This window comes from Artemia sp. Qi Xiang Cuo, chromosome 12, assembly GCF_049724085.1.
Source record: "Artemia sp. Qi Xiang Cuo chromosome 12, ASM4972408v1, whole genome shotgun sequence".
Lineage (NCBI taxonomy): Eukaryota > Metazoa > Arthropoda > Branchiopoda > Anostraca > Artemiidae > Artemia > Artemia sp. Qi Xiang Cuo.
The window spans coordinates 44,435,141-44,454,574 of record NC_142805.1 but is presented as its reverse complement, the minus strand read 5'-3'; the positions used below and the strand labels follow the sequence as shown (position 1 = coordinate 44,454,574).

General features: G+C 34.8%; 3 protein-coding genes across 3 annotated transcripts in view; 2 read left to right on the top strand and 1 right to left on the bottom strand.

The window, feature by feature from the left end:
* LOC148946162 (deoxyribonuclease TATDN1-like) overlaps positions 1–3,723 on the bottom strand; it is a 60,080-nt gene extending 56,357 nt beyond the window's left edge. Inside the window, exons 1-2 of the mRNA XM_089097825.1 lie at positions 3,656–3,723; positions 470–577 (exon numbers count right to left, since the gene is read on the bottom strand). Coding sequence (XP_088953951.1) covers positions 470–485 — 16 coding nt within the window. The 5' untranslated portion in view covers positions 486–577; positions 3,656–3,723. The remainder of the gene's footprint in view (positions 1–469; positions 578–3,655) is intronic.
* Positions 3,724–3,871: 148 nt separating this feature from the next.
* On the top strand, positions 3,872–12,462 carry LOC148946161 (ubiquinol-cytochrome c reductase complex assembly factor 2). Its single transcript, XM_089097823.1, has 2 exons — positions 3,872–4,001; positions 12,225–12,462. The coding sequence occupies exons 1-2, from the start codon at positions 3,925–3,927 to the stop codon at positions 12,460–12,462; spliced, it is 315 nt and encodes a 104-aa protein (XP_088953949.1). The 5' UTR covers positions 3,872–3,924.
* LOC148946160 (12S rRNA N(4)-cytidine methyltransferase METTL15) lies at positions 12,428–13,551 on the top strand. Its single transcript, XM_089097822.1, has one exon. It carries the CDS (start codon positions 12,428–12,430, stop codon positions 13,520–13,522), a length of 1,095 nt encoding a protein of 364 aa, XP_088953948.1. The 3' UTR covers positions 13,523–13,551.
* Positions 13,552–19,434: the final 5,883 nt, after the last annotated feature.

Here is a 19,434-nt window from a genome sequence, read left to right as displayed (position 1 = left end):
ACAGTAAGCTTGATATAAGCAAAGTTGGTAGTTGGGATATGAGTAAAATTTTGCATGTAGCCCAGTGCTATGTCTAGCCCCAATAGGGGGGAGAGGGGGCTGAGATACAAGGGACATATTAGCAGCCCTTACATTTCCAAGCACTGCTGAAAAGGGAATTAAATGGTACCATTTGTTATTTATTATAGTGTTTAGTTCAGAAGGGGCCATGCAAAAGAGTATTATTGTTAATTGATTTTGCTAGTTGGCATTAATCAGTAAGACTGGAAGTAAACTCTAATAATCCAATAAATGGCTCTGATTAATGAAAAAAAAAAAATTTTTGCTCCAAGAGAGATTTTTTTTTTACACAGCCCAACTACTTTTTAGAAAATAGACTTATTGAAGAGAGCTGGCCTGGTGTTGAAAAAAAAAAAAATGTTTACCCACATCTAGAATACCTAAACTGAGAATAGAGGCAAAAACTAACCAATATACTTCTTCATATTGTTTATATGCTATTCCAGAAAATTTTTTCAGTCATATAATTGCTCTCAAGATGGTTGCTTTGGAACTTATTCTAATAAAACTCTAATGGCTAAGTTGGAAAGTGGCTGATTTAGAAGAATGAAACTTTCCGGAATGGAACCAGAGCCTCAATGGTATCTTTTGTTTTTTTAGGATGTTTTTTTTTAACTATCTACCTCCACTACTTTTCCCTCCAAAGGGTATTGACCTTTAAAAATTAGGTCTATAACTCAAAAATGGTAAGACACAAGGATATTGATTAAAGTCTCATATGTATATTCAATCCTGATTTATAGGGTTTTAAACATTGTAGTAGTAAGTGAGTAACGCATTTGATATTCAAATCTGAATTATACTAGGCATTAAAAACAAGGGTGCTAAAATTTAGCATCCTTAGCACTGACATTTTATTATGCAAGAAGACTCTGAAATTCCAAAATTTGAGGAAATTAAATAGTTAAGGTTACTTAAATAGTTAAGGTTAATACAGAAATATACCACTAGATTCCTTTTCTATGTTTTTTTTTTTAAATTTTAAGTGCAGTAGTCACTAGAAATTTTTCCTGATTTCAATTGTTTTTTTAATTAGCTTTATTTGACAGTACCAACCAAATGTAGACAAAAAATTATCACAAATGTTAATGGTGAGCCCATATAGTTGTCAAACTTTTGTATATAGCCTTAGGTTGCATCTTGTCTCAATACAGAGGCTTTGGTGTAATCATGATTGTAATGCCCATACCTGGTAAAGTTTTAAAGCACAACAGTTCAAAAGGCAACATGTTAACACAATGAAATTAGTACCATTAGATTCCTTATTCTATGTTCTTTCTAAATATAATGGTCATTTTTTCCTGATACCGTAATGCACTCTAATCTCTCTGATGGTCCAAACTTCTGCCCTAGGATAAACACAAAACTAAAAGAAAGCACTAAACAATGATTTTACTTTATAACACCCAGCACATTTCTACTAATCAGATAAAATTTTCCTCTCTGATCAGGGGCAAATCTCCAGCATTTTTATTGGGGGGGGGGGGGCAAGAGGAGTCCATATTGGAATAGTCAAAGGGCATGGGATGTATAATATTTTTTTTTCTCACATTAATGGGGACCACCAAATTGCTACCAATAAATGACCCTCCTGTCTCTGATTGTTATCCATATTCTTTATTTTTTTTTTTATTCAACTGAATTGACTGAATTTTAAATTAATTTTTCCCTATCTGATTTCTGTTGTAAAATCACTTTGTTCTATTTGAGAACTATAAGGCCTTTTTTGGAGGGTCAAAAATAAAGCTGGCTTGTTTTCTTTTATTCAGAATTAGCAGAAAGCTACAAGAAAACTATTTGCAAAAGGACAAGATTTGGCTAGACTTGGATAACAAGTCCAGAATTCTAGTGGAAAGTGCTTCTGGCTAGTGTTTATTGGTAGCAACTTCAAATTATTTGGCTCATGCATATAATAAAACTATACTTTAACTTTTTTTCTTAATTTAATTATCAAATACTTCAAGAAAAGTCAGGATGAATAAAGCATTGACAGTTAACTTCTTAAAGGGGTTCTAGCAGTTTAGGACTCTTTGGTAAAATTCTAAACAAGCTACTTTTTGCTATCTTGGAAAGGTTTCAGGCTAAGTGAATGAAATGTTCAGGGATGGATCTACAGACAGAAGTATGGTCATGGGAAGGCATTTTGAAGTCCCTAACTCCAATCCTTTTCTCTCTAGAGGACACTGACCTTAGATGAACTTTAAAATCTTTGTGTTATAAAAGTTAAATCTTGCAAAATGGCTCAAAATTCTACTCAAGTAACAGGAATTGCATGTTCAAAACTAAAACCAGAAAATAAGAAACTGAAAATTAAGGTATAATGTTGTTTTGTTAAAATTACAATAGGTAATAGACATGTCAAGTAGACAAATTTCACATAAGGAAAACATGTTAAGAAAACAATTCTTACTTCATAAGATGCAGAACAATCATAGTTAACACATTGTGCATGGGGATAACCTTTATCTTCACTTCTTTTGTTGTTGTACAATTTTTTTTTTTTTTATTTATGAAAAATAAGTATGGATTTGACATGCAATTTCTCCATTTTTAAATACAAAAATCTATAGTATGCCAGTTAGTGATGATGGGACTGCAGTATATCTGCCGCGTCCCATTGAGTGAGCCATGGTTTTATTGCCTAGTCCTTGTCAAGATTTGATTTGAAGCCATTAGTTGTTGTATATTTTACTGCTGTCTCACTTAGGCTGTTCCAAAAACTTATGATTCAATTGTAGAAGAAAATGTTTCTTTTTCTTGTTTTGGCATGCTTGCAGAACTGCTTTGCTTAATGACCTCTGGCACTTAATGACCAATGCAAGAATTATGAAGTAAGACTTGTTTTCTTATGTGGAGCCAGTGGCAAATCTCCAGCATTTTTATTTGGGGGAGGGGGGGCAAGAAGGGTCCATATCTGGATAGTCAAAGGGCATGGGATGTATAATATTATTTTTTTTCCACATTATTGAGGGGCATTTCCCCCCCCCCTTGCCACCCCAAAACAATGCCCCTGGGTGGAGCTTGGTCAATATCTATGAAATCATATTATTGAGTTAGGAATAAAGTGAATATACCATTCGATGCCTTTTTTATGCTGATTACGAATATAATAAGCATTTCTATCGGAAATGAGTTTCAGCCCCCCCCCCTCTATATAGGCCAATTCAAGGTTAGGTATAGCCTATATAGGGGGGGGCTGAAATTCATTTCTGATAGAAATGCTTATTAGCCTATATTCGTAATCAGCATAAAAAAAGGCATTGAATGGTGTATTCACTTTATTCCTAACTCAATAATATGATTTTGTAGATATTGACCTGGAGCTTATGTCCTAGGATTACACCCAAATTTTGAAAACTAAGAAATCGGAAGAGGTTTAACATAGCAACTTGGCAATAGGCTACTTCCCAGAGCATGTTTTTGTCCCTTGATTTATTACTGAAAGTGTCATTTCCTAAAAATGCCACTTTCTAAGATATCCCCTTTCCAAGAAAAGTAGTTTATTATTTAATGCGTCTTGGAAACAAGTTTTTGGGAAGGCCTAATGACTATATAAGTTTCTAAATTCATTCATAGAAGTTTCATTTATTCTAACTCAGCCATTTCGAAAGATAAGAAAGCCCTCATCATTTGGAACATTTTTCTTATTGTTCCTGTTTCTTCAAAAAGCAGAACCTGAAATCTTTACAAGCGCATTTGTCGAAATTGAATTTAGTGCCTCATCTGCTTTACTGCTACCTTTTTTTATAGCGAAACCCTTTGTTTATTAGATACCGTATGGGATTTCAGTTAGGCAACGTTTTTTAAAAATTGGTATTAGGAAACCAAAATTTTTGGGTACAAACTTTTAGAACTGGAAACTAAATGTCTACAGTTTATCGAAGATTTGTAACCGTTATTGGAAAATGGCCAATTGACCCGACGAAAGCGGGTAGCAATAGGTATTTGAGGAATCGTTTCCAAATTAGAAGTTTTCTGACAAAGCTAGTATGGCCTAGCTAGCCTGTAGCTCAATAGAAAAAAAGCCCTTTGCAAGGTTTATACTGGTCAATTAAAGATAAATAACATTACCGCTTTAAGGACACCTTAACTGTATAAAGTTTCTGAACCTTATCTTTTATTGAACTGCAAATCACAATGTTCACAAGCAAAATAGACCAGAATGAAATAACTTCCTATAGCCTATAGTATCTACCATGTTATTTTTTAGGTTCCAGTTATAGAACGAAACAATAAATTTCTGAAAACAACATTGAAAATTCCTTATTTTAGGCTATGTAGTTCCTTCTAGCCTATGGTAAAATTCTAGACAAGCTACTTTTCATTATCTTGAAAAGGGGTTAAGTTAAGGAAATGAAACTTTCAGTAATAAATCCAGGACCAAAAACATATTCCAAGAATATATTGCAGAGCTACTATCTTTAAACAACACTATAGACCTAGGCTACCTCAATTTTCAGTTTCTTTTTCTCTGGTTTTAGTTTTGAAAATGTAATTCAGTATAAGGCTAGGGTTGGTCTACAACATAAGGAAACATGTTAAGAAAACAACTCTTATTTCATAATGTGCAGGATAATCCTAGTTAACATATTTTGCAGGGGAAAGAACATTTGTCTTCACTCCTTCCCTTGTATTTCTGGTTTTTCTATCACATTTTTCAATATTTATGTCTTCTCTAAATCTTGACAATTTTTTAGCCTATAAACAAACACCCAAGTGCCATCTCTTTGAAACCTCATAAATTGGGATTGAGCAAAGTTGTGAAGCTGAAAATATTTTCTTTTACTTCCTTTAAGCAGATCTATTTTGCAAGATTTTACTTTATAACACAAAGATCTTTAAAGGTCATAGTCCCTCTAGAGAAAGAAGGAGTGGAGGAAGAGTACTTTAAAATGCCTTTCTTGGACATACTTTAGCCTTTAAATCCATATCTGAAAATTTAATTTTCCTAACCTAGCCCCTTTCCAAGATAGAAAAAAGTAGCTTGTCTAGAATTTTACCCCTTCCATTGTTATCACATGTATGTCAGTGTACAAACCACATATGTACTCTCTTTAAGAAATTTATTTGAGTTGACTAAAGTTCTGATTTATTTCATCAAGAAACATCAAAGATACTTTATTCAAAAACAGAAACAAGGATATCTGAAGATAGCTACTATTGGTTTTATGGGCATGGAAAGGCTTATGATAACAAAGTCTGCTGGAACTTACAGGTTTCTTTTTTTTCACATAAAACAGATCAGTTACATAAGCTAAACATAGCACAGGCCAAAACAATAAGAATTCCAAATAGGGATAGGTCCTTTTATTAGACAGTGAAAAAAAAAAATAAAACAAAGAATCTAAATATTTTGATGACACAGTCAGTCATCATCATCAGTAGAGTTACTAACTTATCAAAATTAAAACAAACTGCTTTTATACTAAAGAAAATAATCACTTCCAGGTCAAAGCAAGTTACCAGTCCATTGGCTTAAAAAGTTCACTAACTGTTCTTGAATTTTTTAATGCTGCATTGAGTAAAGGTGGTAGAAGTTTTTTTGAAATTGTAGGTCAAACCAGGTTACTGGTCCATTGACTTAGAAAGTTCACTAACTGTTCTTGAGTTTTGTAATACTGTGTTGAATATTCTTCTAATTAAAAATGAAATAATGCTGAATTTACAGGTGCTAAATTTATCATTTTATTCTTCTAATAGCAAATGAAATGTTGCTGATTCTGAAGTTGGTCTGTCATCCCCATATATATGACGTTACTATTATTCATGACCACACTGCCTTTTCTATGACAAAAACAATAAGAATTCCAAATAGGGATAGGTCCTTTTATTAGACAGTGGAACAAAAATATAAAACAAAGACTCTAAATATTTTGATGACACAGTCAGTCATCATCATCAGTAGATTACTAACTTATCAAAATTAAATTTAGCACCTGTAAATTCAGCATTATTTTATTTTTAATTAGAAGAATATTCAATGCAGTATTACAAGATTCAAGAACAGTTAGTGAACTTTCTAAGTCAATGGACCAGTAACCTGCTTTGACCTGCAATTTTGAAGAAACTTGTACCACCTTTACTCAATGCAGTATTTAAAAATTCAAGAACAGTTAGTGAACTTTTTAAGTCAGTGGACTGGTAAGTTGCTTTGACCCAGAAGTGATTATTTTGTTTAGTATAAAAGCAGTTTGTTTTAATTTTGATAAGTTAGTAACACTACTGATGATGATGACCAACTGTGTTATCAAAATATTTAGAGTCATTGTTTTATATTTTTGTTTCACTGTCTAATAAAAGGACCTATCCCTATTTGGAATTCTTATTGTTTTCATCATAGAAAAGGCAGTGTGGTCATGGAGAATAATAGTAAAGCGCAGGCCTTAAAATCAATCCATGAGGGATGCCATAATTTGCTTCTGAGGGTGAGTAGAAAAGTAGATCTAGGCTACATACATTTTTTAAACACTCAAATAAGACTTAATCTGAGAAATACATTGCCTCTTATGCCAAAATGAGATGTTAGACAAAAAAATTCATGGATTAAGGAATTAAATACCTCTAAAATGGTCAGGAATGCAACAGAAAGAATTAATCCAGAATCTAACAGAGAATGTAAAAAATACAAAAGAGCCACTCATACATGCTCTGTTGACTGCTTTGTTTGGAAACCAAGCTGAAAATCATAATTAAAATGTTTAGACTACTCCTCCAACATCCTCCCACATGTGGACATGGGTGTAGGGAGGGTGGGGGGCAGCTGCCCCCCCCCCTAGACCTTCAAATTTACATTAGATATGGCAGAAAAAGCAGATGGTTTGGAAAAAGCAGTTGATAAAACTCCATCACACTATCAACTGCCCCCCCCCCTAGACAATATGCTGCCTATGCCCATGCATGTGGAGGTTGCTAAGTTTCTTGGTGTATTTATTGACTCATGCTTGTCATTCTCTTATCATATTTCTTACATCTCAGCAATAATTTTGAGACAAATAGCTATGATTAACCACATGAATTATTTTCTTCCTCCTGACATCCTAATTACCCTCTATTATTCCTTTATTTTTCCTTACTTTTCTTATTGTGGATCAGTTTGGGGAAATATAAACCAGTCCTTCACTAAAAAACTCAAATGTGCCCAAAACCATGCCATTAAAGCAGTTTTTTGGCTTCCTCATCTATATCCAACCCGTGATTTGTACTCAGATTTTGGCATAGCTTCACTAGATCAAATCATACAAAAACTAAACTTATTGCTTGCTTACTTTGCGTTCCACAATAATCTTCCTCCTCAACTACTAACCTATTATAATATTAATAATTTGGAAGCCCACTGTCTGCATTCATCCAATAGAGCCTTTATTATTCCTAAATGCGTTTCTAGTGCTGCCCAGCAATCTCCTATTTACAAATCTTACAAAAAATCTTACAAATCCATTTACAAAAATGACCAGAAATTTCTATTAAAGAATAAATGAAACCCAAAGCAAACAGAAATTAAATAAACAATCATAGCAAAAAACATACAACAAGTAATAAAATAAATGAATAAATAGATCTTAAAGCTAGTAATGCTTAGATTGAATAGGAAAATCAAGCTTAATACAAAAAAAAATATTTTGCTATTGAAGTATAAATGAAACTTAAAACAAACAGAAATTAAATAAACAATTAATGCAAACAAATATACAATAGATATTATTGTAAATTAATAAATAAATCTTAAAACAAGTGAAGCTTAAATTGAATGTACAAATCAAGCTTGAAATGAACAAAAATACTACAAACAAGAGTTTTGGTATCACCTCCTTCTCTCACTGTAAAAGTCTAAAACCTACTGCGTCATTGGCGCTTTACTGGAAACCAATTTTGTGACAAACGTTTTCCTTTGTATTTAATATATTGAAATAATACATTATAACTATATTAACACTTTGAACTCTCAAGTTTTCAGCAACTCATATCGATGTACACCGAATGTTTATGTTATTTTATTAGTTCTCTCTAAAGTTGTTCAAGACGAATATAGTTTCACTAAAAACAAGTTTGGATACTGCCTCCTTCCTTAACTGTAAATAAAAACCAAAAACCTACTGTGTCATTGGCGCTTAACTGAAAACAAATTTTATTACAAATATTTTCTTTTTCAGTTCTTACAGCATTGAAAATAAAAATAAAATTACAGTGAAATAAATTCTTGAACTGGTGGATCTTTCAACAATTAGTATCATTATACATTAAATATTCAATTTGATGTTGTTTATACTTTCCAAGACTGTTTAAAGAGGGGGGAAACATCCCCTACAAGTGAAAGAATTTTAATGAAAATCACACCGTCAAATTCAGCATATCAGAAAACCCTATTACATATGTTTCAAGCTCATATCTGCAAAAATCTGCAACTTTGTATTTTTTGCCAGAAGAAATATATACAAATATAGAAGTTCGTTATGTAAGTTAATTTGTAAATTACATCAGAACCAAATTTAGGGACAGCCATTTAGCAAAAGAAAAGTAAATTTCTTATGCAAATTTTGTTTACTTATTCAATGATGGTGAGCCAAAATAAAAGCTGCATTAACTAAAAAACGATCAGAAATTAAATAAAAAAACAAGTTTTTTAAACTGAAAGTAAGGAGCAACATTAAAACTTAAAATGAACAGAAATTATTCCGTATATGAAAGGGGCTGTCCCCTCCTCAATGTCTCGCTCTTTACGCTAAAGTTTGACTCTGTCTCACAACTTTATTTTTTAAAACAATAAAAAACGTTAGCGTAAAGAGCAAGGCGTTGAGGAGGGGACAGCCCCTTTCATATACAGAATAATTTCTGTTAATTTTAAGTTTTAATGTCGCTCCTTACTTTCAGTTTAAAAAACATTGTTTTTTTTATTTAATTTTCAGTAAAGCACCAATGATGCAGTAGGTTTTAGACTTTTACAGTGAGAAAAGGAGGTGATACCCAAAATCTTGTTTGTAGGGATTTTTGTTTGTTTCAAGCTTGATTTGCATATTAAATTTAAGTTTCACTAGTTTTAAGATTTATTTATTAATTTACATTAATATTTATTGTATGTTTGTTTGCATTGATTGTTTATTTAATTTCTGTTCGTTTTAAGTTTCATTTATATTTCAGTAGGATTTTTTTTTTATTTTAAGCTTGATTTTCATATTCAATCTAAGCATTATTTGCTTTAAGATCTATTTATTCATTTATATTAGTACCTGTTTTAAGTTTTTTTGCTGTGATCGTTTATTTAATTTCTGTTCGTTTTGGGTTTCATTTATTCTTTAATAGTAATTTCTGGTTGTTCTGAGTTTGAATTTTAGAGTTTTTTTGAGTTTGAGTTTTTGAGTTTGAATCAAATGTTAATCAAAGTATCAAAACTGGTATCCAAGAAACAATATCAAAGTGAATAAATGGGTTTGTGTCAACCTTGGAGTTTTTATTATCTGATGTTTGAACTATTTTTAACAAAATGGCTATCTCAAAATTTTTATCGGATGGGTTTGGGGAAAAAGGGCAGGGGGGCTAATTGCCCTTCGGTCTCTTTTGACTCTTTAAAAGTGACCTAGAACTTTCTAATTTCAATCAAATGAGCCCTCTCTGAAGTTTATACGAGCATCCCTTCTGTAAGAACCATATATACCCCCAGAGTATAGCTTACAACCCCTGTTCCTAGGCCTTGGGGGGTTGTGTTGACCCTGGAGTTTTAATATCTGATGATTGAACTATTTTTAACAAAATGGTCACCTCAAATTTTTATCGGATGGGTTTATCTTTCTGATAAACCCAGAGCCATAGAGAGCAGGAGGGGCTAGTTGCCCTCTGATCTTTTTTCACTCTGAGAAAATGAACTATAAATTTTAATTTCCATTCAAATGAACCCTCTCTGAAGTTTATACAAGCATCCCTTTCATAAGAACCACATACAGCCCCAGGACATAGCTTATAATGCCTGTCCCCTTGGCCCTGGGGGGCTGTGTTGACACTGGAGTTTTTGTACTTACAACGCCTGCCCTCGGGCCCTGGGGGGCTGGGTCGGCCTCGGAGTTTTCGTTATATGGTCCTTGAACTATTTAAAAAAAAGAAGGCTGTCTCAAAGATCTTATTGAATGGGTTTGAGAAAAAAAAGGGCGTGGAGGGGGGGGGGCTACTTGTCCTCCTGTCTCTTTTGACTCTTAAAAAGTGAACTAGAACTTTGAATTTCCAATCAAATGAGCCCTCTTTGAAGTTATATGAGCATCCCTTCCATAAGACCCATATATGCCCCCAGGGCATAACTTGCAACAATCTCCTTTAGCTGCTCAGATAGAGTTCATGGCACAAAAATTTTTCGCTAGACGGAGTAAAAATATAAATTCAAATGTCTGAAGTGTGGCTTCGAGTCCGTGGGCCTGAGCGGCCGATTCCCTGCCAGTATATGTTTTGATAATTGCTAAAACTGACAAAATGTAGCTGTATCTATTCAATACTCTATTCACCGATCAATTCCAGTATGTCCATCGTGTAGTAGATGATTTCTCCAATTGAAGAACAGTTATGCCAGTGACTTTCTGACCATTAAGACACAGTTAGTAGCATGTATTGCTATTCCTGATAAAACAGTACAGCTCTTGAAGATGGAATCAAGTGATTGGAGGGCAAGTAAACCCCCTCTCATGCCCACCATTTCCCCAAACACATCCAATCAAAATTTTGAAATAACCATTTTGTTCAACGTAGTTGAAAGGTCCGCAAATTAGGTCTTTGAGGATGACAACCCCCTCACAGCCCTCAGGGCAAGGTTTGTAAGTTATGCCCTGGGGCATATAAGGTTTTTTATAGAAAGCGTTGTCGTAGAAATTTCAAAAGGGGCTCATTCAATTGGAAATTGAAAGGGATAGTGCTCTTTTTAACAGTCTGAAGCGATTGGAGGGCAACTAACCCCCCTCTCACGCCCACCATTTCCCCAAACACATCCAATCAAAATTTTGAGAAATCAATTTTCTTAAACATAATTGAAAGTTCTGGAAATTATGTCTTTGAGGATGACAACCCCCCACAGTCCTCAGGGCAAGGGTTGTAAGTTATACCCTGGGGGCATACAAGGTTTTTATTGAAAGAATTGTTGTAGAAACTTCAAAAGGGCTCATTTGATTGGAAATTGAAAGGACTAGTGCCTTTTTTAGTAGTTGAAAGTGATTGGAGAGTAACTAATGCCCCTCTCACACCCAACATTTCCCCAAACACATCCAATCAAAGTTTTGAGATAGCCGTTTTGTTTAACGTAGTTGAAAGTTCTGGAAAATAGGTCTTTGAAGATAACAACCCCCTCACAGCCCTCAGGGCAAGGGTTGTAATTTATGCCCTGGGGCATATAGGTTGTTATATTCAATAAATTAATTATTTAATTAAATAAAACAGCATCAAAAAATACAAATGAATATGCGTTGTCAGTTTAATATACACTTACTGAAATTTAGTAATCAAAATGTTAATATTATTTGATTTATTAAGGTTATAAAAGTAAAAACATTTACATTTTTTCAGTAAAGTACAAATTATGTTCAGGCCTTGGGAAGGCATAGGGGTTTTGAGCCCTACTCATGTTAATTTCGGTTCGTTTTGAGTTTTACTTGGTTATTTATTGTAATTTCTGTTCATTTTGGGTTTTATTTATTTATCGATGCTGATTTGTGGTAGTTACGCTCTTGGTAGATTATTTGATTTATTTTTGCTCATTTTTGGTTTAATCCAGTTCTTTGCCTTTCTTTGAAAAACTTATTTTGTGGGAAAAGTTTTTTAAATTTATTCTTAAAGGGGCCTATAATGCAAAAACGCTTGTGTGAGTTTTAGTCACTCCTCCATCCTCTCACCCTCCCACTATTACCTGAAAGTTTCAGCTGCATTCCTCAAGTTATTTTCAAGATATTTCACACATGCTATGTTGACAAAATGGATCCACATATCCTTTAGATTATCTCTGCTCCTTCCCCTTGTTCACTGAGATTATTGTTTAGCTTATAGTCCCTAAGCTTTAAGCCTCAAATTGTCCTTAACTAATTTATCCGACAAAATTCTCAAAATCCCCAAGGAGACCAGTTTCATGATCATTATTGATATTAAGATAAGTGTGTTTAAGAAAATTGTCTATTATTTTCACTCACTTACTTTTTTTCCAGGGATTTTGGTGAAGTTCTCAGAAAGAAATTCTCAGAAACATTTAATCAAGGTGAGAACAGTAAAGTTGATGAAGTATTTTGGAATAAGGAGTTAGAAAGCCTAGAAAAAACTGCTGAAAGCCATCACAAGAGTAAATTTCCAAGACGCTCCCAATCATCCTCATCAGGTCTAGACTACCAGACTCTTAAATCAATACTTTCTAATGAGTCCATCACTGAACTTAGTGAGACCAAGTAGGAGTATGAGAATGATTAAGCTTTTGTCACCTTTATTAAAATCTAGCCAACAAAATTTTTATGCAAAACTCTCTCATGTTCCAGTGTTAGCTGAAGAAACTTTAGAAATAATGAATGTTAGATCAGCCAGTATAGTCGTGGATATGACCTTTGGTGGTGGAGGCCATTCAAGAAAAATTTTAGAAACAAGCGATTCTGTTAAGGTGATTGCTGTTGATAGAGACCCTGTGGCCTACTTAAAGGCAAAAGATTTGGCAAAAGAATTTCCAGGTAGAGTTCAACCTGTCTTAGGAAAATATAGTGAGTTGAGAGATCTTCTTCATAAGGAGGTTCAACCTGGTAATGTTGATTGTATTCTGTTTGATTGTGGCTCTTCTTCCATGCAATATGACGATCCTAACCGCGGTTTTTCTATTAGCAAAGATGGGCCTTTAGATATGAGAATGGATGGGGACAGAATTCCAGGTCAGTTGACAGCAGCCGACGTCTTAGCAAATGGAGAGGAATCAGACCTGGCTAAAATTTTCAAGATATATGGAGAGGAAAAATATGCCAAAAAAATTGCACGAAATGTCATTGAATCTAGGTACTTGCTACAAAGATTAAGAACAACAAAAGAATTTGCTAGTCTTGTGGCTAATAGTATTGGATTTGATACACGAAGTGATAAGTTAGATAGGCTGACGCATAGTGCGACAAAATGCTTCCAGGCTCTTCGCATATTTGTAAATGATGAGTTAAACGAATTAGATTTTGGACTTCATTTAGCTTACAAGTATCTTAGACGGGGAGGGCGTGTTGTTGCATTAACTTTTCATAGTTTGGAAGACAGAATTGTGAAGAGACATTTTCTTGGGATTGATATGGATGAGCCAATAAACCAGGGTATTGGCCAAAAAATGAAAAATGCACAGAAAGTATATAGCAAAGACGAGCTAGAGAGTTACTATGAGAAAAAGTGGTCTGTCCTTTTTAAGGAAATTATAACGCCCAGTGATGAGGAATTGAGAATCAATCCAAGAAGTAGGTCTGTGAAACTTCGTTGTGCTTTGAAGATATAGTCAAATGAAATTAAATTTCTTTACTATTATTATATTTGTTTTTTCTGTAGTATGACATGATCCTTTATATAAAGATGGTTGTAGCAGGCTTCATTGGGACATATTCGAATTTCAAACAGTAGAAACGATGTGCTAAGTAATAATAAATGCCAGCTCATGAGACGCTAGTACCATGTATATTGACCAGAGAAAGAAAATGCAAGGGAGGAAAATAAAGCATAAGAGATAAATCGGTACAAAGTCGAAAGGACTTGAAAAAATACAAAGGGCACAAGGAAACACTTGTTTACTTAGAGACCTCATTACAAAAGGAATGTATCTTCTTTGATAACTTTTCCTCAATGTCCTATGTACGTGAGTTTTTAAGGGAGATAAACAAGGTAGATCTAAACAAAATTATTAATGAGGAAAGTGCAAACCTTGATTATTCTAACCTTCCTTACTAAATAAACTAAGATTAAGCTATTTTCTTGCTTTGATGTTTTATATTTTTCTCTATGGTAGTTCTTCAAATATTTGCAATTAATATCCCAACTTCTTTGCTGAAACTCATCAGTAAAAGTGTAGTTAACATATTTAAATTTTGGTTAGTCTTCTTTGAGACAGATTTCTGTCGTTATTTGGATATCAACCTTTAAGCCACTTTTAGCCAGTATACATGGGCACACTCCCCATACACCCTAACCAACTTTTTTCACAGTTTTATTATTTACTCCCTCCCCTAAAGTTCCTACTTCCTTTGAGTTTTTTCTTATTGTCTCCTCTGCCCAATGTAAGGAATATTTTCGTTTAGCCCCAGGAGGATTGCCAAAAATCAGAACCTCTTTCAAAAAGCCTATTATTCAATATATGGTTAATGAAACAATATATAAAACCGTCCTCAGATGGTTCCTCTGGAAAACGTTTATTATGTATTCATTGACTTTTTGGAGCACCCACGTTTCAGAGCCATTCTTTATCACTTTCATCATCATGGCTTCTAGTACCTTATTATTATTTCTAAGGCCTATAATACTCTTTGAAACTTCTGTCAGTTTTGAAAAAAAAAACTATGCACCCTGGATTTTCTATCTTTTATTACATTCACCTTTGGCACTGATCATGCTACCTAGGTAAGCAGATCAGTCCCCTTAATGAATTTATTATTACTCAATATTCAATCTTTACCCTCATCTACTCCTAATATTTAGAGCCGCACCCTGTATCGGAGGGAGAGACTGTTGCCGGGCGCAATGTGACTTAATAAAGACAAAAATTATAAGATAATGGCAGAGCCTCCAAAACCGATTTATATCACCTAGAAAATAGTGGGATTTTTTAGAAATGAAATTACCTCAACTTGAACAATCCCTCTTGTTGCAATGCATGTCAGTTGCTAGTGATTTTACGGCACTAATTTCAAATTTTTCAAGGAGAGTCGTGTTTACGCAGGGCAAGTGTAATGATAAATCAAATGAAGCACTTCGATAATGCCGACGAATAAATTTACCTTAAACCCCTCTTATCGTGTATTGGTTCTAGTTTGAACCCCGTTCTGATTTGCACAAGCTCATACAAAATTCATAGATTTTATATACCAGACACAAAATTGACTAGTGACCACATTGCACTCAAGCGGCTGGGGAAGACTAATGTAGATACATTTTCTTGTAAAGCAGGTTTCTATTGTAATTTAACTCTAAGAAAATTGTATAATCCTACAATACTTGTATTAAAAGTGTTTAATCATAGGTAGCGCAATAGCGCTGCCTAAGCAAGGAATGATGTTGGCACAATGTATTATTTATTTCTTTCTTTCCTAGTTTTAGACCAGGGCACTTCGTATCGAAGGATTTGTCGTAGGAACTTCGAAAAGGACTCATTTGGTTGGAAATTAGAAGGGCTTGTGCCCTTTTTAATAGCCAAAAGTGATTGGAAGGCGACAAAGACCCCTTCCACTCTCACCAATTCGCCGAACACGTCCAATTAATTTTGATATTGCTATTTTGTTAAACTTAGTTAAAAGACCTAAAAAATATGTCTTTTTAGGAGGATAATCCCCCCACAGTCCTCAGGGAAAAGGTTGTAAGTTATGCCCTAGGGGCATATAAGGTTTATATAGAAAGCGTTGTCTTCGAAACTTCAAAAAGGGCTGATTCGATTGGAAATTAAAAGGGCTAGTGCCCTTTTTAATATTCGAAAGTGATTGGAGGGGATCTAACCTCTCTCTCACGCCCATCATTTCCCCAAACACATCCAATCAAAATTTTGGGATAGACATTTTATTCAACGTAGTTGAGAGTTCTGGAAGTTAGGTCTTTGAGTAGGATAATCCCCCCACAGCCCTCAGGGCAAGGGGTGTAAGTTGTGCCCTGGGGGCATATAAAGGGTTTTTATAATAAGGGTTTTATAATTTTCAATGAATGAAAACCACAATAGTCATATCTTTGAACACATTTCAGAAAAAAACAACAAAATCAAGGAAGAAATGATCAATTTCTATGGAATAGTCCTATTTTAATAAAATAGTTCACGGTCAACTCGAACCACTAGTAACCGAAAATTAAAAAAATGGAATTTTAATAAAAATTAGCACATCAGAAGAATTTGCTTTTTATACTCATCAAAAGCTATGAGCCAGACAATATTTGGCTAATTTTCGAAAAAGGGGAGAAACACCCCCAAAAGTTCAAGTGGTCTAAATAAAAATAGTACCATCAAATTCAGTATATTAGAGAACTCCCCTAGAATGGTTTCAAGCTCCTATCTAAAAAGAATGTGGAATTTTGTCTTCTTTACCAGAATAAAAATTACTGAATCGTGCTTTTTTTTTCCAGTGGTGACCAAATTAAAAAAAGGTGCTAGAAGAACGAGAGAAGGCCCGTTCAAACGAAAATTAAAAGATCCAGTGCCCTTTTTAAGTGATCAAAAAAGGAAACTATTCCCCCTCCAACGCCCCTTTCCCCCAAAGACACCCGATCAAAGCTTTGAGATAATCATCTGATTGAAGATAGTTGAAAAGTTCAATAACTATGCCTATGGGGATGACGTGACCCCCATTGGCCCTAGGAAAAGGGCTGTACATTTTACAACTTTCCCAATATTTACGGATATTATTCGTTATTTAGAAATATATTTTCCTACAAAGAGAATTTTCTGTGAGAAGAAAATTTATCGGTGAAATCCTCCAGAGGAATTTTACGGGGGGGGGGGGTTCTCTGCATGATTTGGAAAGCATTCAGAAAGTAAATAAGAACAACATAAAGTTTTTTTCAACTATATAAGGAGCAGCATTGAAGTCGCTACGTCGCACATACCAGTAAAATTGAAATCCGCTTTCTTAAAAGGTTCCTGTAACTCGACTGGGAAGATGCGATGAGGACTAGAGAAATCATGAAGACAGGAGACTTCTTATCGATGCCCTCCTGGGCACTAAAACCCCTAGCTACACCATTTATGACGTCGCAGTATGAGATCAAACATTTTTTTTTTTAGTAATAGCGTAACGTCATTGAAAATTATATATAATTACGTCATTCGACCATATCAATAGATTTATTTAGTCAAGTTGTGTCATTCTAGAGAATTCATTGTAAAAGCAACATGAAAAAAATCTTCAACAGTTGGTTGCTAACCCATCTGCAAAAATTAATAAACATTTCAGACTAATATTGATTTATTATGTTCTGTAAAATCACAGAAAAAATCTACCGAGCCTATCCTTATAGAGGTTATACCTAAGGGTGGTGATTTTGATCTCGGGAATAAAGCAAAATCTAGTCATGATACGCACAACTAAAAGAAAAAGCTGTGTGCTGACTTCATATCCTTTCGAAAGACTGGATCAAGTAATGACTGGTACCAAACTACTCGTGACTATGATGATTATTTGAATAAGATAACAGAAATGTGTATCTCTCCTAGAGTGAAAAATCCTGTTCACATAAGAAAGGTGACCAGTGAAGGGGAATACAAAGAGCTTGGAAACAAAATACCGATTATAAAAAAGATTATGTTTGGAATTAACAATGTAGTTTACCAAGCTTCAGGTATAAAGCATTACTACATGAGCAAGATAAGGAGATTTTTTTACAATGGACTGCAAATCTATTATATATATATTTATTTTATATAATATTATATATATTAACCATTAATAGTATTTTCTTGGAGCCTTTCCAACATGTTGATCCTTCGTATGCTGTAAAATTGTATGATAGAAGATAATTGGGTTTCTACCAATCATAGGCAGCGCGCTAGCGCTGCCTAAGTAAAGAACGATGTGGACACAATGTGTTTTTTTTTTTCATACCAGGGCACTTCGTATCGAAGGAGTTGTCGTAGAAACTTCGGAAAGGGCTCATTTGATGGGAAATTGGACTGGCTAGTGCCCTTTTTAATAGTCAAAAGTGATTGTAGGGCAACTACCTCCCCCCACGCCCATCATTACCCAAACACATCCAATCAAAATTTTGAGATAGCCATTTTGTTCAGCACAGTTGATTTCCAGATAGAAAATATCTTTTTGAGGAGGACACTCCCCCACAACCCTCGAGGCAAGGGTTTTAAGTTATGCCCTGAGGGCATATTAGATCAATGTTGACACAATGTACAGTTTATTATTTTTTTTTTCTTTAAAGCAGGTCACTTCATATAGAAGGGGTCGTCGTAGAGACTTTAAAAGGGGTTCATTCGATTGAAAATCGAGAGTTCTAGTGCCCTTTTTAATATTCGAAAGTGATTGGAGGGCAACTAGCCCCCCCCCCCCTCAAGCCAATCATTACCCCAAACACATCCAATCGAAATTTTGAGATAGCCATTTTGTTCAGTATAGTTGCTTTCCAGATAGAAAATGTATTTTTGAGGAGGACACTCCCCCACAACTCTCAGGGCAAGGGTTTTAAGTTATGCCCTGGGTGCATATAAGGTTTTTATAGAAGGCGTTGTCGTAGAAACTTCAAAACAGGTACATTCGATTGGAAATTCAAAGGGCTAGTGCCCTTTTTAATAGTCGAAAGTGATTGGAGGGCAACTAGCCCCCGCCCCCCACGCCCATCCTTCCCCCCAACACATCCAAGCTAAATTATGAGATAGCCATTTTGTTCAGCGTATTTGATTTCCAGATAGAAAATATGTTTTTTAGGAGGACACCCCCTAACAACCCTCTGGGCAAGGATTTTGTGTTATGCCCTGGGGGCATATGAAGTTTTTATAGAAAGCATTGTCGTAGAAACTTCAAAAAAGGATTATTCGATTGGAAATTCAAAGGGCTAGTGCCCTTTTTAATAGTCGAAAGTGATTGGAGGGCAACTAGCCCCCCCCCATACCCATCATTCCCCCAAACATATCCAATGAAAATTTTGAGATATCCATTTTGTTCAGCGTAGTTGATTTCCAGATAGAAAATATGTTTTTGAGGAGGACACTCCCCCAGAGCCCACAGGGCAAGGGTTTTAAGTTATGCCCTAGGGGCATATAAGGTTTTTATTGAAGGCGTTGTCGTAGATACTTCAAAACAGGCTCATTCGATTGGAATTTCAAAGGGTTATTGCCCTTTTTAATAGTCGAAAGTGATTGGAGGGCAACAAGCCCCCCACGCCCATCGTTCCCCCAAACACATCCAATCAAAATTTTGAGATAGTCATTTTGCTGAGCGTAGTTAATTTCAAGATAGTAAATGTGTTTTTGAGGAGATTCCCCCACAACCCATAGAGGAAGGGTTTTAAGTTATGCCCTGGGGGCATATACGGTTTTTATAGAAGGTGTTGTCGTAGAAACTTCCAAAAAGGCTCATTCTATTGGAAATTCAAAGGGCTAGTGCCCTTTTTAATAGTCGAAAGTGATTGGAGGGCAACTAGCCCCCCCCCCCCCCGACGCCCATCTGTACCCCAAACACATCCAATCAAAATTGTGAGATAGCCATTATGTTCAAC